This window comes from Vidua chalybeata, chromosome 20 (genome assembly GCF_026979565.1).
Source record: "Vidua chalybeata isolate OUT-0048 chromosome 20, bVidCha1 merged haplotype, whole genome shotgun sequence".
Classification (NCBI taxonomy): Eukaryota; Metazoa; Chordata; class Aves; order Passeriformes; family Viduidae; genus Vidua; species Vidua chalybeata.
Genome location: NC_071549.1, coordinates 8,741,027 through 8,761,702, shown reverse-complemented (window position 1 = coordinate 8,761,702; position 20,676 = coordinate 8,741,027). Strand labels below are relative to the sequence as shown.

Sequence of the window (20,676 nt, the reverse complement as noted above, 5' to 3'; positions counted from 1 at the left end):
GTAAGTATTTGTGTGTTGTTTCAATTGCAGGCTGACTGTGATCCAACTGATCACCTGTATGCCCTTCCTAGGATCTATTAGCTTATTAGTAGCAAATGAATCTACTTTTCTCCTACAGCACTAGCTAGTGAGAGTTAAACAATTTGCAAATGCTTTAGTGATATTTTGTTTGGGGAAAAAGCAGTAGCAGCAGTGTAGTAAACATAGGAAAGAAAAAAACTCATGCAGAATCCTTAGACTTAGTCCTCCAGACTTAAAGATGGAAAACAAGAATCAACTTTCACCTTTTCCTTTATTGCATCAACCTGCAAAGGAATTCAGAAGGTGCAGCTTAGAAAAATCAAATTCCATATTTAGCATATAAAAAGGTAGAAACAAAAGCGTCAGGGAAGAAATAATTAAGATACAGGCGAGTAAAAACAAAAGTACACCAGAAGTATCTGCTTTAGAAAGGCAGTTCTGCTTCTTGCTGGCTCTTACTTCATTAGCTACACCAAAGCTACATCCTAATCCTTTATCAGATCAGGAAACTTTTATCTTTAAGAATCTACTACTCCCACTAAAGGCATGGTGTTAGCTTGGTACAGGCATCGTTGACAAACAGTTGTACTGCTCAGCCCACCTCCCCCCAAAACAGCATTTCAGGCTGGTTACAGAACTACAGGGTAGTCCTGCCTTTAGAAAGAACAGCCAGGCAAATTTCTGGACAAACAGGCACCTTAGTCTTCACTGACTGCATGAAAGTAAAAGCTGAACTCAAGCTTGGAAAAGTCTTAATCATTAAGCAATTTACACCATTTCACTGGAAGATAACTCCAAAAGCTTCAGCTGGGAAAATCTTGCTAGTGACAGTTGGATTTAACTCAAGTCTGTTCAAGTCTGTCAGAGCATTACCAAGTAGTTCCCCCATCCTGAGTCACTTCAAAAAAGAGTTGAGTCATAATTAGTGCCATTAAGTGTCAGAGCCACATTTTAGAGTTAAATGCATAGCAGAGTAAGTTATCTCTAGGTCTAGCTATAAAGCTGTTTTAGTACACAGTCTAGTATTTAGTTAAAGCTTGATCCCAGCTGGGATTCCTGACTGACACAGCACAGGAAATGCCTGGAGCCTGGAACTACTTTAGACACTGCCCGGGGTCAGGCAAATACTACTGATGTAGGTTTTGTAATTGGTAGAGAGGGCGGAGCCTGCACGTGTTTCAGCCTCTTAGAGGGCGAAGTCTCTCCCCAGATGGACTGAAAAGTAAGTGTGGACATGGACAGACAGACATTGGACAAAGCCCAAACCAATGTTAGTAGCAAGCAGACAGTCTCAAGGCATTCACCACAGTGACTAACAAGCTCTGGGTGCTGGAGAGGCACCTGCTCTTACCTTGGTCAAGTATTCCTTCATGACCTGAATAAAGTATGGCATGGCAAAGTCCATAATGTTGTGCCTCCACGCTGTTTCCAAGACAACATCCGGCCTTAGGAGATCGTAGCAGGTGAAGAGACAAGCACCAAAGCATTCCCTCTTGTTCTCCTGCAAGAACCACTGCAGCAGCTCTTCTGCCAGCTCAGTATCTTTGGATTCGGAAGCGTACTGCATGGCATCCTGCAACGGGACAGAGCCTCAGCCTCGGGGGACACAACAATTCACAAGCTCCCCTTAGCTTAAAGCCAAAGCTTTGCTAAAGCTGACCTGGGTGCTGTCTCACCTTGTAGAGCCTGTCCTTCTTACAGAGCTCCACGCTCTGTTTCCAGCGGTTGTTGCCTTTGAAGAGATAGGCAGCGATCCTTCGGAACTCTATTAGCTCGTGTTTCTCCAAACGTTGGGCAAGAGAAATGTTGTCAAAGTTGTCATAAGCATCTATAGAAGTCCTAAGAGCCTGAGTGAAGCAGAAGAAAAAAAGTCACACCTCAGATATACAACTGCACCCACAAAATGCAAATATTTTCCCTTAGTTCTGTATTCCTGTTTGTAGGAAGATAAAGTACTCCAGCCAGACCTGCAGAGATCTGCTATTTTATCTGAGAAGCTGCTGTTTGACACACATGAAGTTTAGAATGTTTCAGAAAGTATTTTTCAGTAGGTTAAGAGTCTCTGAATACCAGGCAGCTGTTCTCTGAAAACAGTAAAACAGCCAGACATCACAACTGTTTGCCTCTTCTGTGAGTCCTTTTCTGAGCACACACTGTTTGTTTACCTTAAATAAAAGCTGTCACACTCACAACAAAGTAGCCACTCCACCCCCAATAGGTGACACAAAATGCTCTCAGAAAGCCACTAACACTTTTCCACTTAATCCTTGGCTCCTCACCACTAATTCAGTTTAAAGCTGGAGAACATACATTTATGGAATTAAAGTTAATGGCAAGCAGGTAAAAAATTCTGAAAATGAGAAAGAAAACTGTGTTTCTACACATTAAACAAAGGCTGAGAATATGAGGTAAATCCAAAATTAAGTGCTTCAAGACAAGATATACCTGGTAATCTTCTTCAATAATGAAGAGGTTGTTGAGGGACTCATTGACTGATTTGTTGTTGTGATTTTGAACAGAGCGCAGGTAAGGCTTAACCAGGGGCAGCTGTTTAACCTTCAAGGAATCAGAGAGACACATTTAAGTCAGTTTTTTGTGGAAGTCTCTTAGCATCTTCCCTGGCAGGCAGGGGAGTAGCTAAGCATTTTTAAATGCCACTACAGCTCAATGCTTTCCCAGCTTTTGCTTTCATCTGGATAGCAGGAAAATTACCTTTGTGAAGAAGGTGACAGCACGAGTGTGGTCAAGCCGAGGAGACAACACCATCAGCAGATCATTGAGCAGCAGAGGCTTAAATTCCAAATAGAACTGAACTGCCTTGTAGTACAGCTCCACATTGGCCACCTAGAGAGGAGTAAAAATACTTGTTCAGAGCAGGAGTTTGATTGTGGGGAAATCCAAATGAAAAACAGACATAACTTTCACTAGGAAAGCAATACCTTAGTGATGATATCTTTGAACTGGCCTTCTTTCCAAGCATCTGTTGGGTGATTCATCATTGTGATTATGGCATTATCATATTCTTCATACTTATCATACAGGAACACCAGTTCAGCCCAGAGATGGGCTTGCTCTGCAGCTCTCAGAACCTAAACAAAAGGCAGAATCAGCAATATTTCCATCAGTGCTCAGGCTTTAGTGCCATTAATAACCTCAGGAGCTGCTTGTGCAAAAGCTGGGTACAACAGCCCAAAAAGGTATGTTTTCAGCTAAATTTAAAGCCTCAGACATTCACCTTGGGAATGTTGACTCTGGACCAGAACAGCTCCAAGTGCTCCCTCATCTTCTGTGGCTTGAACTTGGAGTAGAGAATTGCCAGCTCTGTGAACATCCCCATGTGTGCTCGCTCCAGCCCAAGTGCTGCTTCCAACATAGTGATCAGCTCTTCAAAGTACCCACGATCCTTAGAGACACAGACAGAGACATTTCACATCAGGAACCATCCCAAATCCCAGATTTTGACAGAGCTGCCATGGCAGAACTGACTGTACAACAGGAGTCAGCTTAATTACCTGGTAATAGTTGATTAGCTCTTCCAGCTCATCTGCATGCACTACAATATGGAGGCCACACATCTGAGCCAGGCGGAATTCTTTTCCATCCACACAAGCAAAGCAGACCTGGAATTGAGAGCTGTGTTACTGCTTATAACCAAGGCTTCTGAGCAGGCCCCAGCTTTGAAGTCCTTGACCCCAGAGGCAGTAAATTCACCTCCTTCCACGTGCGAGTGCTGTTGGCTTTCCGAGCACCATCCACGGCTGCCTGGTATTCGCCGAGGTGCACCAAGGTTGAGGCCAAACGGCCGAAGTTGGACACGTTGTTGTACAAGAGCTTGGCTGCTTCGTACATCTTCTCATCATAGCAGCGATCACCAACCTGGGGCAGAGCACAGCCAGGTTATTCCTGCATGTTTTCAGCCAGTGGCTTACGTTAAATGTGTGGCATTCAAGTCCTTGTCAAAATGGATTTAAAGGCCAAGATCTATGTGCCTACCAAACAGACAGAATTCCCAACACCCCTCTGTGAGGCAGCAAAACAAAGTCAGTCTCACTCACCTGCTGGATGTGTGCATTGTTGGGGCCATTGATGAACTCCTCTAGCTCTGCCAGGCGGTTTGTTTTAGCAAGAGCAAAGATTAATTCTGTTTCCACATACGACTCTCGGGCCTTCTTGCGTGCCATCTGCAGATACTTCACCAGTTCTTCCCAGTTTCCTATGGAAAGGAGTTCAGAATGTTTATTTCCAACCATTTGGGACACTTGTGTTTAACTTAAACAATCAGCTGAACCTCATTTTGACATATGACAATTTGGACAGCTATTCCCCAACAATCAATAACCTCCACACTGCTCATTATGTGTTAATGAAATCATCTTAGAATGAGCCTAATTAAAATATTATTTAACTTCATACAAAGACTCTAAGAGAAGTCTCCAGCTAGCTAAAGAAGGAAATTACAGGCCACTGATTATCTGCAGATGGAATACACTACCTTTCCCCATTTCTTATTTAGGGCAGTCCTTGAAGGACCAGATTCCTCTACTTGCATCGAGATACAGGTCTGGCAGAACTGCAGTTTGAGCAGACCAGGCAAAAGAGCTGAGCAACATCAACAGCCAAGATGTAAATAAAACTTAATCATACCACTGGCATTAGCAGCTTGAACAACTTCCATGTATGAGGAAGGATCATCTGCTTTAATGTAGGAGTCAATTGCTTCCTTTACCATCCCCTTCTGGAGCTGTGCTTTGGCCAGCTGGCTCCACACTGCAGGTTCGTTGCAGCGCTCGGCGAACTCGTACGCACGGTCCAGGTTCCCAATGTGCTCTATCAACACCTGGGAAAAGGATAGCCATGAGCAGCCACTCTCAGAAAGGTCACTTTTACAACACACTAAGCTGGGGTTTATGTAAGTTCCTCAATGGATCCACAGCTTTCAAAACAGGGACTAACTCCATACAACCCACACAGTGTGAGTGATTTTAGGCTTACAAAGTTTCAATAAACAACATTTGTTCTGTTTCGCAAGACAAGACACTGAGCAGCTTTGAGCACTTTGCTAATTGGTGTTAAGTACCAACAAAGCCCTTGTGTGGGGATGCACAGGGAGTTTTTAAAGCCTGAGAATTGAAGATACCTGTACAGCTGATGTGTTGACATCAAACTTCCTGAAGATAGCAAATGCCTCCTCAAAAAGCTCATTGCTGATAGCAATATTGGCTATGTCAGGGGCATCATAGTTATCCAGGCGATTGATGTACTCCATGACACGGGTGCGGTCAGCCTTGATAGCTGTAAGGATGAGAAGGTTCTGCAGATTCCTGAAGAGGGAAAGAAATATTTGCTTTTCAAATAATGATCAAGAAATTCACCCTCCCCTCTGGAGAAGGTATTCGTTTATTTGCTGTTTCACATTACAGCAATAATACCAAGTTTCCCGTGGCTTAGTTTTCATTTCACACACCTGTGCTCACTGAACACTGAATTATCCAGAACGATTTTCTCCAGCAGTTCAATGAGCTCATTGGGAAGATCTGCAGTCATGAAGGCCTTCACAGTGACAGAGACTTCCTCGGGGTCCTGGGTCTCTGACAGCGCAGTCTGGACAACCTGCAGGCAGAGTCAAGGCACGGAGAAATGAACGATGTCAGGTTCTGCAAATCCAGTTAGGACAGGCAAGGCTGTGAATGTCCTGCCAGCTGTACCTGGTCAATCAGGGGTCTTCTGTAGGGGTTGCTTTCCAGTAGCACACTGGCCCAGAGCTCGGGGTCCTTACGACGAACTAAGTAGCGGGAGAGACTCTTGAAGAGGGAGTTCTCATTGCACACCTGGAGAAAAGCACAGCTTGCTCAGAGGGAAGGCAGAGCTATGGAGCCTACAGATAATTGTACTGCAACTCTGAACTGAGGGGCAGACTAGCAATCTCAGCCTTTGATACTCTATTAACCACCCAGTTTAGGATGGGCAGGAGAGTTTCCTGTTTCTCATTAAGCTGCAGAGGGAGGTTAAACAACCACCTCCTCTTCTGTGTTAGAAGCATGCACTTCCCAGCTTAATACATTTTAGGAAATGCATGCTTTTGTCATAAAGCTTTCTGTGTACCCCATGACACTGATGGTAGGAGTCAATCACGAGGCAGCAGCCTGGGCATACATACATTAATCAGCTCCAGATCGCACTGTCCACGCTCGTAAGCCACGCAGGCCAGGTGAGGGTCCCTCTTCTCACAGTACTTGCCAACAACACGACTGTCATAGTAGGGATTCTCACGCAGGAACCTCTCTGGGTTGTTGTTGCTGTCAATGTATATCTTGGCCAGTGCATTGTGAGTGGCAGGCTCCTCACAGCCCTCGTGAATTCTTGCTTCCAGCCAGGGCAGAAGCAGCTTCAGCCTAGAAAGAAGTGATTTTCACGTGAGAGGCTGAGTAAGTCAATATCCAATTGCATAATTTCTACACTCTGGAAGCGAATCTTGGTGTAGGATAGAGTCAGGAACTAAACCAGAGTTTTACAGTGCTCTGTTTTAACCTACATTTTGATTCATTATTCTAAAGGTGTAACCTTCTGACACTATGAATAAAACACCCCAAAGTTATCTGGAGAGATCCCCACATCAGCCAAGAATTAGGGCTGGTTCTCACCCAGTGGCAGCTTCTGCTTGTGTCAGTACCAGCTTTAGCTGTGTGACATGCACTGATGGATGAGCAGCAGACTGGGAATTGATAAGAGACTTGTAGAAGTTTAATACCTGTTTCTTTTCTCAACTTCTGCAACAAGTTCATCAGTTGAAAATTGACCTCTCACTACAAGGATGAGGTTCTTGATCACGTCTTCAGAGCAATCCACATCAAGCAGTCCCCCAATAACAACTGGCAGACGGCTTGGATTCACCTACACAGGAGCATTTAAAGAGGTCAGGAATAAGGGAGCAAGGGCAGGCAATACTTATCCCCAGAACTCTACTTGTTAAGACTAACCCCATCTTCCTGCCTTTACTCCCAGCCTCCTGAGGTTCTGAACAAGCTTAAAAGTCAATTCTTCAGTCAACAGGTGTTCCCATCCCAGCCCAGTGGCTCACTTAGCTCCCATAAGAGCTCCTGAGCAATCCACTTTGTCCCTGCTGGAAGTTAAAAGGAAAACTTCCCCTCCTCCCCACTCCAAAATGTTGAGACTTAAAATCACCCCAACAACTCCAAAGTTATGCTTCCAAATCTTCCTCCTTCAAGTGGCACATGAGTGGGAGCTACTGCTTAACCTGACCGAAGAATGAGATCTGACTCACATCAGGGCTAATTTACTGGAGGCCACTAATAATCACTTAAATGTCAGTCTCAGGTACAAAGCTGTTTGCAGAACACTTAGACATGATGCCTGTAGTCATATATGATACTGTAAAAACGGATCAATTTGACTCACTGAAGCCAAGGGACAAGTTGTCACTTACCTTCTGTACATAAATCTCAATATATTTTTGGAGATTATTTCTATACAAATACAGCACCAAGTCGTGGACAAAGTCAAAGCGGTCACACACAATGATGAGAGGCAGCTGGTCAGTGAGTTTAGCTTCCTAGAAAGAGAAGAGCTTTAGTAATTTGGTTTTGCTCTTGCACTTAAGCAGACAAATAATACAGTCACTTAAACTGTCAAAGCAGCTGAATTTGGAAAGCCAAAACTCAACAGTCAACCAAATAATGACAGCTTGTTGTTCAGCTAATTGTTTGCAATATGTAAAGTGGGAGCACTCACACCCACTGCAGGGTATGAGGAGCAAGAAGCTTTTTGGAGTTTAACCCTGCTCCTTTGCATGGCAGACTCTACAGAGTTTTACAACACAATACAACTATAACAAGCCTAAGCTATAGAGAATATTTTTAGTTGCCACTGGTGTTTGGTGTGCAGGATTAGCACTCTGGGATTTCAAAATAAATGTAACCAAGACTAGATTAAGTTGTGGTTCATAATGTAAAACTTATATACAGAATTAACTTTGAGTGCCATGTGTCATGTGATACCTCCTAACTGTGGATTTAGAGAACAGTAAGAATTAAGCTCTATAGCAGTACTACTTAAACTGCTTACCAGATTAATTATCTAAAAGCATTCCAACTTTCAGCATAAGGTTACAATGGCTACAGTACAGAAGCTTAGTCTATGTGGCAGACAGTATTCCGGATGCATATTTCAGATCGCTTATTCCAACATGCACATCCCAGAATATAATCCTACATATAAATTACACTTAAGGACTTTACACAGGGAGGCCTGTACTGGGAGATTTACCTGGTACATGTCCTGCACATTCCAGACATGGAACAGCACAAAAAACAATAACTTTCATCAGGAATTTGACAGCTTGATAACATATCTTAGGTGGCTTGATCAAATTACATACCTTACACCTCGGTGACACCAGGTTAGTTTTAGAGAATTCTCTTGGGAAGAGTTTTGCCATCTTCAGATATGATCAGCAAAATCTAAGACTATGCTATGTAACCAACAAACATGAAGGCAGGAAATGTTCCCAGATAAAGTTTTCCCCTCCCACACGGTTGCTCAGGTATTTCTCAGAGTGTTGTGTTTGTCAATAAGCTCAGTACTAAGACTAGAGAATCTGAACTTGGAGCACATCATCTTTTCCTACTCTCCAGCAATGCTCTGGATCAGTCAGGATATATTCCCACCGACTGGCATCTCCCAGCAGAGCTAAACCATGGCTCACCTGGCTGAAATTTCAGTGTGTAGGAGTAAGACAGATCAGCCCTGAAAGCATTTATGGAACTAATTGACTATTTTCATCTGTTGTTTCTGTAGTTGCTCAGTTGGAGTTGATTACACTATAAATAAGCATTAAGTTATCAACTCATTTGGCACTGTGGGTGTTCTCAAGTTAAGCAAACTGTTTACTATTTTACAGCAGACATTTTTAACAAGTTCTAGGTAAGCTGGTACATTTACTACAGGTTAGGAGTTCAAGCCAGATTAATCTTAGCAAGAACAGTGAGGAACTGACTTGACATTCTCATTTTCTAGACAATATTCCAGGCTCAGACTTCATTAGGAGGTACTGTCAACATGGCATATACCTCTGGTTTGAGGACACTTGGATCCTTAAGTGCAAAGGTTAAAACTCATCTATTTTCACAGAGCTGCCTCATTTCACTAGTGACACACCACGTTTCATCAGAACCCCAAACAGCCCCAGACAGTCCAGTGTTACCCAAACATTACCTTGAGGAAGTTTTTAACACGTTCTGGATCATAGCAGTTACTTTCCCTGCAGATTCTTTCCACTTCTTTAATTTGTCCTGTCTTGCATGCAGCTTGAATGTACTTGAAGTGCACATCTGGATCCTGGCTGAAGTTTACAATGGAGCCCAGGAAATAAAACAAACCTGGAGAGAAACAGTCAACAGATTACTTGCTGGTCTCACTTAAAAGTACAAATCCCAAAGGCTACAGAAGTTTAAGACACCCATTTTGAACAAAGGCAAAAGGCCAACATTCTAGGTTTTTCTACAGCTCCAAACATTTTCCAGGATTTCAGAAAAACAAATTATGCAACTGAATAGTGGTATCCATCCTAAACAGGTAAACTTTAAGGTTTAGATCTGTTTCAAGAGAGTTTGAGGCCTAACTCTTAAGCTCATTATGGCTTTCTAGATTTCAGCAGACAGACAGTCCTTCATACACACATCTGTAACGAGGTGAGCACCAGCTCCTCTTGCAGAAGTAGACTTACCTTCAAAGCTCTTGAAGGACTCAAAGAGCTCAATGAGTGACTGTGTTGACAGCTGCTCGTGGTATTTGGAAGCTACCTGGACACAGATCTGCAGGTTCTGACGGATGTTAGCGGACAGCATCGCACGCAGACACTCCAGAGAGTCTTCTACTGATAAGGACCCAAAATAATTCACTAACCACTGCAAAGACACACAAGGCATTTTAGACCTGAGTAGAATAGCAGTTATTAAAGGCTGGACTTGTAGGTGCAGGGTGTTTGATGCCTTACCTCAGGGTTGAGGAGGTGAGTGTGAACTACCGCGCGCTTGATGTCGTACAAGTCTGTGAAGTGCTCGAGTGCTCTCTGCAGCAAACCAGCCTTCTCACACAGCTGAGCTATGTGAGCCCGGTCATAGTGAGTAAACATTTGGTTTCCCAGGATGGCATCTGCAACCTAGAAGGAACAGGGAACATTTTCACTCAGTTTCTAAGCACTGCCACCAGTGTTTGCCATGTCCAGCTCCAGGAAGCCTGAGCACGTACCTGAGGCGCGTGCATGAGGTTCATCTCAAGTAAACGTGTTTGCAGGGGACCTTCTGAGGGACGATTATTCTTCAGTGCATCCAGCAGAAAGGCTGTACATTGCTGGATTAAATTATATTCCATAAAGACATCCACAATCTGGAAAAAAAAAAAAAAAAAAAAAAAAAAAGAAAGAAATTTAGGTTTTTGATTAGGAGCTGGAAGTATATTTAAGCATCAATGCAGCTTCCAAAGCTAAATCCAAACTCATTGCTCTGATGGTTTGAGTAGGGCTCCTCTTACCAATTTAGTGCTTTGAAGTCAACATCTCACAGCAATAAAGTTATTTACCTGTGTTATATCTGCAAGAGGCTCTTCATCTTGAACAAGCATTTGTGCAAACTGCTGTCCTTGATCAGGGCTGATTCTCATTACATTCCTCAGCAAAAAAATCCAGTCTGGAGTATATCCAACCTGAGAAGGTGATGAAAAGCGAGAACTCAGCAAAAGCACACAACCTTGTTAAATATAGAGCTCAGTAAAGCTACTGTCAGGAGATTACACAACTCAGCCAGGATCTCCTCTTTTGGAAAAGGCAACATGGGGAAGTAGGGAAAGACCCAAGTAGGAAGTCTAGCAGTAACTATTAATAAAAAACTTGAGGCAAAAGTAAATACTATTCAGGCTCTCAGATTCCCTCACAGTTACTTCTAGTTACTTTGGAACATGCACTAGTTATTATTAAACACGGGATAGATACAGCAATTTAATTTTCTCTCACCTTCTTAGCATACAAAACAATCTTCTGGACTTGTCCTGTTTCAGCAAAACACTGGATGACCTTGTTTGGAACGTTGGCTCTCAGATAGACACTAAGTGCTAGTGTAGGATCCACAGATTTCACAAGGTCTCCCAGCTCCTCTGAGCACTCCAGCTGTTCAGAAACAGAAATGCAGTCAGCCCACCCTGACAGTGCCATGCTGAGATGCACTACCATCCTCTTCCTCATTTATCTTCTCTTCCTTTTGGACTTCTCTTTAAAAAATTAAGGCCCATCTTGACAGCCTGAGTTGACTCTCCCAGCAGTGATCTAGGGGGCTCAGTTCCTCATGTTCTACAGCAGTCAAACAAATTTTCAGAGCTAGAAAGAGCTGGGTGACACATTGTACCAGCACATTTCTCCAATTAATTACACAGAAGTAATCACAGCTCAAAGCACTTGCAGTCAGTATCCAAAGGAGTGGTTTGGCAAAGCCCAGCAGCAGCTCAGAGCTTTCCACGCTCTGCACATCCTGCTGTGATTTTAAATGTAGAATGAATGAGAAATCGATCAATTCTCTTGCAGTAATTTGAGTCATAGTGACAGGTAGAGTGAGCACCTATTGCTCAGCTATTTGCTGTCACTGCTGAGCTCCCAGCTCAGTTTTCCTGGGAAGGAGGGAAGCTGTCAGGCAGTGCTGTTCCTTCCCTCCCACAGCTCTGAAGGTACCAACCCCAAACTTACCTTATCTTCTTTTAGCCATTTTTCCAAGAGCTGCTTGCGGCCCTGTTGGAGCACTGGTCTGCAGAGCTCCAGTGACTCATACTTGTTCAGCTGCCCTTGGTCCAGCAGAATGCCAAAATACTGCAGGAGAGGGGAAGTCTGCCCTGGCTGAGCTGGAACACTCTGGAACCGACGTATGGTGTCTGGAGTACGCAGGATTCCCTGCCAGAGAGAGAGAGAGAGAGAGAAATCCACTTCAATTTTCTTTTCTGCTGTTGTGGCTTGGCAAGAGTTTCTTCAGGAAGCTGGAGGTAATGTCACTGTAGCTGTCACAAGCATTTCTATGTTTTGCCAGCCCAGAATGTCAGGAGCAATATGGCTGAACACCAGCTCAGGCACTGAGATGCTTTGACAGAAAATGTGCTATAATAACCCATTAAATTTATTTCAGTAGCAATGCAGATTTAAGTTCAGAATTAGGACACCCTTGGCCTTGCAAGCAAGTTCCTCTCATCTGAATTTAGTCTTAGCCTGGGTTTTTTTATCCTGTTTCCAGGTGCAGCCTCAGCTAGAGGTTGTCTTTTCACAGACACTTTTTTGCATCATTGGAGAAATAAAGGTGAGAACCAGAAACGCTATGAATCGTAGCCATTACTTCATCATTTATTCCTCCTCTCCTCTGTGGACTTTACAAACTCTAAGATCATCCAGCTTGCAGTCAGTGTCAGCACCCAAAATACCTGTGAAGCACCAAAGTCCTACCTTGGGAAAAGAGCAGCAATAAGGTTGCGCCCTTGCCACTAGAAAAATTCACTGAGCTTTCCTGAAGCAAGAAGCTGAAGTCAGTAGAGTTCAGTGCTGTTCTGAACACTTTACCTTTGGGGCATTAGCTGCCACTTTTGCTGCCTCTGAGTAGTTCCCTTGTGCAAAGAGTGCATTGAATTTCCTGGCAAAGAGCTCCTCGGCCCCTGCCAGGTTGTTGCGGACAGCCATCCGTAAAGCCAGGTCAGGATTCTGCAGCACGTTTGTGATGTAGGGAATGATGTTCTCCTCTTCCACACACACTGAGAGCACCTGAATAAACCACCAGGGGAAACCTCCAGTTAGCCCAAAAATTAAAAGTGAGCCAAAGGCTAAGCTAACTTCTAAGAGGAAAGTTATGGTATTCATGGAAAGTTTTTCATCCCTTGGTAACTCATAATTGTCATTTTATTAAAGAGACCTCTGGTTAGAAAGAACCAATGTCATCCATTGTCTGCATCAAAGCAGGCAATTTATAGTTTAATTGAGGTATTTGCAGAGGTAGAAATACAGGGATACAATGGATCTTTCAGGGATACAGGGATCTTCTAAAACCCCTACTCAATGTCTTAAGTAATCAGTCCTAGAGGAACAAGTCTTCTGCTCTATATTCCCCACGCTCAAGCCACCCAAAATCAATGTGGGCTAAAGGCATGGCTGTACAATGTTATAACTTGTTCATAAAGTAGTTAAGTGAGATGTGTATGGAGATAGAACAGCAAATTTATTTTGGGGATCACAACACTGTCAGACCTCACATGTTCTGAGCGGAGTTCAAAGTTAACATTTCTGGAAATTTTTAGACATAGATATGAACCCTGCAGTGTATCATGAAGAGCCAGTGGGATTAGCTAAAGAAGTGGCTTCCAGGCCAAGTTTTCTTACTTGTCCCTTTCTGTTGACTCCAATAATTCCAGCTGTTGCTTCGTGCTGTGCAGTAACAAAAATGGTCTCTCCACTGATCCTGTTCATGTAGATACAGGTGCCAGTTTCCAGGTCATACAAGTGGATGTAGCCATACTTTGTTATGAGGAACACCACATCGTGCTTGTCACTGATCTGCAGAACAGAAATAGATCACTCAAATTTGGCACTGGATAAATGAGTTGGTGCTTTTGAGACTCAGCAAACAGCCGAGCCATTTCAGGACAGCCAGAAGTGCTGTTTTATTTTTACTTGAGTACTATCACAGCAGAATGACGTTTGAAGAGCTTGAAAAGCAGTTAAAACATATGGATATTTCTTCCATAAATAAGAACATGCTGCTTGTCCCCACCTTTACTTCACCACTACTGAAGCAGGAGCAGCAGTCACACCAGTTTAGGGCCAACCCTCAGGTCCACATTAACCAGCTGGTTCCCAGTGCCCTGCTCCTATCACATCCACCAAGAGAAGATGCAGACCTGTTTGCAGCTGTCATACCTGCATAGCAACAGGAAAGTCACTTTGTGCTTCAGGAGGAAAGAAGACATCCACAGCTTTCTTTGGAAAGGGCTGATTCCCAGTGGGTGGTGTGCCAACCTCAATGATATGCAGCTGTGCAAGAGATAAGATTAATTCTTGCATCTAATTTATTTAACAATAGATTCAACAATGAAATTACAGCAATTCCCTTGCTGCTCAGCCTTAATCCCAAGTGTATGCAAAGACAAACTAAGTTAATCTTCCTAAATATTTTCACTGGCTGAAGGTGTGGCACTTGGTGTTCATGTACCAGAGGTGAGGGAAACAGTTAAATATGATCTTTAGTTGCCCCTAATTACAATTGGAAGTTTCAGGATTCAGTTAGGTTACTTTAGATGCACTCTTTTAGCTTGGTTCCCGTTCTACAAAGACAGTTCTGAAGATGTTTCTCTGAATCTAGCTCTGGTTTTACTGTAACTCACATAATTCTAGCATTAGCATTGGGCCACTATTTAGCCTTGCAACACTATTGCTTCACTTTTTAAAAATTTTCATCCAACAATTTGGAAATTAGTTGAGTCTGATACCAGGAATCGGCATCAAAGAATGATTACCACAGCTTTTCCCTCAAGCTTAGCCTGTGAAGCTGAGAGTCACATGTTTCAAGAAGCTAATTAGGCTGGTCATGACATGCCACTTAACTTCTCCACTCACAGATTCTTGCTACACCAGGTAGTCCAAGCTCTGTATGCACCACATGTCATATCCAGACTGACACAGTCCTTCACTTTCTTCCTTAAATGCAACTTTTTGCATTAAACCACTTGTTCTCCTGGAAGCAGAGAACCAGGGTGAGTCACTAAAGATGACAATATATTTAGAACCAAGCCTTACCTTACCCCCAGCTTGCCCTCTTACTGCAAAACAGAAGAGAGTGGATTCTTCAGCATTCCCTTCCATCTTGAACTGTGCAAAGCTGGCTGCATGTCCCTCGATGGGCTGGGACACTTTTCTGTCCACAGAGTACAGCTGCATTGCTCCCACGACACGGTTTTGCTACACAGAAAAGAACAAGTGTCAGGACAAAGAGGCACTGTGACAGTAATTTCATTTAATATTGGTCAATATGCTGCCATTTGAAGCTTCCTCTTACAACAGCATCACTTCAGACTCTTAACCTTGCACTAGTGTTTATATCATTACAAATCCAATTATAATAATGTGAGATTTTCAGTTACACTTAAGTTTGTTATCTGAAGATTGAGACAAGCATTTACATTTAATAAAACAAACAGATCAGTCCTGTTCCTGTAGAAGGAGACAACAAGACAAGCTCTGGGGTTTCCACACCTTCCTGGAGGTAAAGTACCTGTGCAGATATTCCAGTCAGCAAGAGCCATTTCTGCTTGGCATCAGTTCTGTAGTTGATGATCTGGCAGCCAGCAAGGCTGGAGTGGCGATCAAACATCTTCACGGGCTGGGACTCCCCCTCCATGCTCCAGTGGTAAACTGCATTATCCGTCACGAGGGCAACAGTGTTCAGAGAGATCCACTTCCAGAAGGTGACATCATCTGTCATGGTGTGAGCCTTCATCTTGCTCTTCATCTCAATGTTAAAGATTTGCAGCGTTTTCCCAGCTAGAAGACACAGCATCATTAGCCACGTGACAGAGCAGAAGAGCTGCACTAGGACATTAAACCCTGGGGACTTCCTTCAAGAAAAAGCTGTTCTACACTGGCAGACCTTCAGGGATCAGCTTTCACTTTGAACCAGGCCACACTCCTAGGGCTGATTTTACTGATTTGCCACTACTGAGCAATCAAACAGATGCGGAGAACGGGTTGGTAGGAGACAAAAGCTTCAGCCACACAAATGGGTTGGAGGATACTTCACATACATCAAAACCAGGTTACAGTCATGCTGAGGCTCTTTGGAGTTGTGAGGGAAGCTATGTCAGTGGCATTAAAAGCTACGTCCACATCTGTTTTAAGTATGAAAAGGGCACAACATGGAACAGTCAGGTTGGCAGAGGGCTTTTGTAATTCAGGCTAATTAACCAAAACCTTGGGGTTGCACTAATGGGATACACAGCTACTGACTGCAAACCAGACTGACAGGAACTGTGCAAGGGAAGGAATCTAGTGACCGACACAAGCTCTAGAAGGCAAGAGGAAAAGTTCTCCAAATCACATGGAATAGTGCATACAAACATCCTGAACAGCCACCTGCAGTCATTTCTATCAGTTTTTATAACACAGTGGCCTAAGAAATTATTGCTTCCTGTTGAGAAGATAATAAAGGTTTTGACCAGTTCTACTCCTGATAGGAGAGAATTATTTAAGCACAAGTAAGTGTAGCCCAGGAGGAACAGAAAAGATCCCATGAAACTGGATGCAGGCCAGAATATCTGCTACAGTTACTAACTGTAGCCCAGCTTGAGGAAGTCACAGTGCCACAGAGGCAAGAGCCTGCACTCACCAAAGCTTGGTTTAGTTCAAAGCAGTTAGTTCAGCAACTGATGCAAGATGCTGAGTCAGGAGTTTCTCCACAACTTGGAGAAATCTCTCTACTACAGAGTTACTCAGGCTACAGGCAGCAGTTTGTTTCCACATCTAGTGCAGCTGGAGCTTTAGGGTCAAGGGAGAGGACATTCAGGTAACACATTCCTACATGCTACGCAAGGTATATTACAAGGCAAAATCTAGACTTGAGTCAAAAGGGTCAGTCCTGTTCATAAAAAACTCAGTATCAAGATCCCAGTGATTTAAGTACACTTTGGGTTCTTGAGTGGATTAATTTTGGGAATCTTAAGGACTCCACTGTTTGGGAGGGCATGAAAAACCTCTGAGTTTTAAGCCTTCAGTTGCTTAAACACCACTGTTCAGCCATGTGCACCACCAATCTGAGCCATTTTATTCTGCTTTTTCTTGTCATAAGACACAACAGGTACTAGGTACAGTCAATTGAAGTAACTCACCATCTGCACACACAAGAAAGCATTAAAGTTGTGACAAAACACAGTAGCACAGTATTAAAGTCAAAGTTAGGTAACATTGGATACATACAAATCTTTCCATTAGCAATACATGCATTTCTAGAGTGACTGCACTTAAGGCTTTTTGGGTCTCTGAGGGGAAGAGATGGACATTTCTGGAGACTCCGGAGGAATGCTTGTTCTCTGTAACACCAGAGATACCAAGCTGGCTGACCTTGTACTTCCTTCACCACACAAGTCTTCCCTGCATAGTTTTACTCCTCTTATCATTGGCTGATATAAAAAATATGCACTGGTTTCTTTCAGCAAGGCCAAACTAAGGCCTTCAGGAATATTTGTCCCCCCCTTCCCAGCCTTAGAGCCTTTGTTTTCCTGTCTCTAAGGAAAGGTTTAGCTGATAGACCTTATACTCTTAGATCAGGTCTCACTTCCCTCTAACATGATTCCTTAAAGCCCACACTTGGCTTCCAGCTCTCCCTGCTCAGAAGCTGCAGGCATTTGGACTGAAGGAAAAAACTCATCCTAATGATCAGCAAAATGGCAGGAAGCCTCAGCTGAAGCTCCCTGCCCAGCTGCCTCCAGAAGAACTGAAAATGCATTCAACTTAAGCTCCCATTAAACTGTGGAAAATTGCTACAGGATCCTCCCACATAAATTACCTGGGAGACCTCAGTCACTTATAAACTAGCTCTACAGAAAGCTCTCCATCCACTTCAAACAGCCCTTTATCAGCACTTCATACCTTTCAATGCAATGACTTTACTGGCAGGGTTCATGATAGCACTGTCAGCTGAAATTGGTCTCCGGATTGGGTTGCTGGGGTCATTCATGTCAATGATCACCACTTGAGCCTGTTCTCCTACTTTCTCTCTGATGCAGATGAATTTGTCAGACTCCATCGTCAGAGTGCTGAACCCAATGTTTGCTGGGTTGATGCCCAGATTTTGGAGCTGGAAGAGAAGAAAAAGGTTTAACATTAAGTTATTACCTTGGTATAGCCACAAGCAGTGTTTGTGAATGTCACAGGAAATATCAGACTTTGCCTTTTTTTTGTGACAAAACAGCAATGCTACCCCAAACCAGCACAACACACAGTGTTGCACAATTTCAGTTAAGCCCAGCAGGCTTCCTGGAGAAGCATTCAAGCACTTGGTATCTTGTCTTCAAGGTCCATTTACAACTTAACCATTAAGAACTCAATCTTTGAGCCCCCTCACATGGCTTAAAGCACACTGAACTCACCATACTGGACTTGCAGCTTCAGCCCTCACTCTCACCAGTGAGGTGAGGTCTTTCCTCCCTGAACTCATCCACTGGGTTTGACAGCTATCACTATTTCAAGCTTAACATCACACGTGAGGTGTCTGAGCTTTATCTTTATCCCTGTGGAGCTAAAAAAAGCTGCCTGTCCAGCAATTAGCCCAAGCCTGTCTCGCAGCAGGAGGCAGAGCTGGGCACTACTGAAATCACCAATGGCCCTGCTTAACACAGAAGTTATCAATAAACCACTTCCATCTCTGAGCCACAGCCTGCTCCCCTAAGCCTTTCAATGCCCACATTTCTTGTACAGCTTGCAACAAAACACTTTAGTTGACAGCACTTTTGCAAAGCTGCTGTATGAGGAGGCTGTCAGTAGGGAAACAAAGTTGATTGCATTTTTAACAGCAAAAATGCAGTTACGGTCAGTTCATCTCATATCACACATATATCCAGCTTGTCCACACCTTAAGAACTCCAGTTTTCTTCTATTAGAAGAACTATCAGCTCTAATATTTTGATATTTTTCTTTCTGGAAGACCTTCAAGAACAAGATGTCCCAAGAAGGGCGAGACCTTCAAAGCCATTTTAGGCTGATTGTGCTGGTTTGGAGCACTCAGCTCTTATCAACTGTGCTCTGAAGCAGCTCCAAGGAGGCCATGCCCCAGCTGCTCTGCTCCTGCCTGTTTGCAGTTCCTGATAAAGAGGGTTTTACTCCACTTCCCCTTTGCCCAGGCTCCCCAACAGCACATGTGAGCTACAAGTAACATCTCAGCCATGGCACAGCAAGTTAACAGAACAAGCTTCACAGAAGTCACGTGGATGGATGATCCAGATTACACAGAGAATATTTTAACAATAAAGCCAGGAAACTTTTGGGTGACAGCATTTGACAGCTATTAAAAAAAAAAATAAAAATCAAACCCTAACTCCTGGACAAGTCAGAAATCTTTTTCTCAGATTTAAGCAAGTGTTTGAGGTCCAGCATCCTAGAACCTGACCACATGTTTTTCAGCCACTTAGAAGATTTTAAATTCAAGCTCAAAAGTCCCTTTCACACTTTGAGCAGTGTCCTCTAGACCTCTTGCACTGTACATAAGCTAGGGTTATAGACAACCCAATCACACCCCTGCAGGGAGGGAAGGTTTGAAGATGTGGGAGTTTGATCTGGTAGAGCTGGAGTGACTTACTGGGACGTGGCATTTCCTTTTGCTAAGGCTGCAGGCTTAGCAAGTGCCAAATCATTTATCAAGCATTAAATTTCCTCGTTAATTTGGTAGAGGGGGGCGGCTGCAGAGAGCCAAGCACTCTGCCTGGCAATAACTCACAGCACTACACTCAAAGGGTGTCGACAGAACAAATCAGAGCAGCAAGTCCAAGCAGATGGCAGGACCTCTTAGGGAGGTCTAGACAAAACCACCACATGAAAGGTGCTTGGATATTGCAAGACAGATTTTACCTTAATCTCCAGCAAACTGCCATCTGCTAGTGGCAGGTCTGAGGCACTGACCCAGGTGGGAGATGGGAGACACTTTAAATTTCTGTTATCAAAGGTGAGGTATTTCCTTGCAAAGATTTAGAAGACTGGCACAGGAGTTCTGAAGAAAGCCTGGAGAAGTTTTCTGATGGAGGTGCAACCATCAGCAAGGTTTCTAAGTACACAAACTCCTTCTGCCAACATTTCATCTTTCATCTCAACAAACCAAGTGTATGAACCACATCTGCTTCAAGGCTCAGGAAGCTGATGCTGACAATCTCTGTGTTTGGTTACACAAGAGTGTCACCAGCCAGGAGTGGCACTTCCTTGCCCAGTTGGTAAAGCCAACAGTGAATTTCTTGGCTGCACAGAACTCCTAAGAAGAGATCATTCCCTGGAATACAGGTTGTTTTCCTGCCCAAACAGGCTGAAGTTCAGGTGAGTGAGGCAGGCATGTTTATAAAGCTAAGCAAAGCAAACAGAGATGAAGATTACTGTTAGGAAACATGACAGCAAATATTTTTTTGAAGGCTTTTATTCTGAAAATTTCAATACTATTCCGTGTACAAACTCAGGAGTTGAACTACAGCTAAAGAGTACAGGGGTTTATGGCAGATTTTCTACCTCTTCTTCTCTTTATTACAAAGGGAAAGACCCCCAAATATTTAATGTTGCACTAGGTCCACTACATTTCACTGATTCATAAACAAAAAAGAAGGAATTTCAGACATTGCTATATTTTACTACAAAACCCACTTCCTTGGCTTTTAAGCAGATATGAAAGCAGAACTTGCTAACTGTCCTTGGGCAACTGATTTACAGTAGGAGTTATTTTACACCACCATTTGTTGGAAAGATCACTTACTCCTGTTAGGAATAAAGTGTTCTGTGAAATAGCTGCTCCAGTAGAGTGGAACCATGAAACAGATTGTCAGGGACAGCAGCAACTCTTGTGTTCAGCAGAGCTGTCGCCCCAAAGGACTCATCTCACC

The 20,676-nt window shown here is 43.4% G+C and overlaps 1 protein-coding gene across 2 annotated transcripts in view; it reads right to left on the bottom strand.

Annotated features, from left to right (window-relative positions):
• CLTC (clathrin heavy chain) overlaps positions 1–20,676 on the bottom strand; it is a 30,200-nt gene that overhangs the window by 4,647 nt on the left and 4,877 nt on the right. Inside the window, exons 2-31 of one of the 2 annotated variants that reach the window (XM_053960978.1) lie at positions 17,693–17,900; positions 15,324–15,592; positions 14,849–15,010; positions 13,973–14,086; positions 13,436–13,609; positions 12,626–12,823; positions 11,771–11,971; positions 11,048–11,200; positions 10,618–10,740; positions 10,288–10,425; positions 10,034–10,198; positions 9,764–9,944; positions 9,253–9,416; positions 7,466–7,591; positions 6,770–6,912; positions 6,179–6,413; positions 5,727–5,849; positions 5,486–5,631; positions 5,159–5,342; positions 4,666–4,858; positions 4,077–4,234; positions 3,733–3,897; positions 3,534–3,641; positions 3,257–3,424; positions 2,961–3,110; positions 2,734–2,865; positions 2,467–2,577; positions 1,698–1,868; positions 1,373–1,594; positions 285–305 (exon numbers count right to left, since the gene is read on the bottom strand). In XM_053960978.1, coding sequence (XP_053816953.1) covers positions 285–305; positions 1,373–1,594; positions 1,698–1,868; positions 2,467–2,577; positions 2,734–2,865; positions 2,961–3,110; positions 3,257–3,424; positions 3,534–3,641; positions 3,733–3,897; positions 4,077–4,234; positions 4,666–4,858; positions 5,159–5,342; positions 5,486–5,631; positions 5,727–5,849; positions 6,179–6,413; positions 6,770–6,912; positions 7,466–7,591; positions 9,253–9,416; positions 9,764–9,944; positions 10,034–10,198; positions 10,288–10,425; positions 10,618–10,740; positions 11,048–11,200; positions 11,771–11,971; positions 12,626–12,823; positions 13,436–13,609; positions 13,973–14,086; positions 14,849–15,010; positions 15,324–15,592; positions 17,693–17,900 — 4,806 coding nt within the window. The remainder of the gene's footprint in view (positions 1–284; positions 306–1,372; positions 1,595–1,697; positions 1,869–2,466; positions 2,578–2,733; positions 2,866–2,960; positions 3,111–3,256; positions 3,425–3,533; positions 3,642–3,732; positions 3,898–4,076; positions 4,235–4,665; positions 4,859–5,158; positions 5,343–5,485; positions 5,632–5,726; positions 5,850–6,178; positions 6,414–6,769; positions 6,913–7,465; positions 7,592–9,252; positions 9,417–9,763; positions 9,945–10,033; positions 10,199–10,287; positions 10,426–10,617; positions 10,741–11,047; positions 11,201–11,770; positions 11,972–12,625; positions 12,824–13,435; positions 13,610–13,972; positions 14,087–14,848; positions 15,011–15,323; positions 15,593–17,692; positions 17,901–20,676) is intronic. The other variant, XM_053960979.1, reaches the window with a different exon arrangement.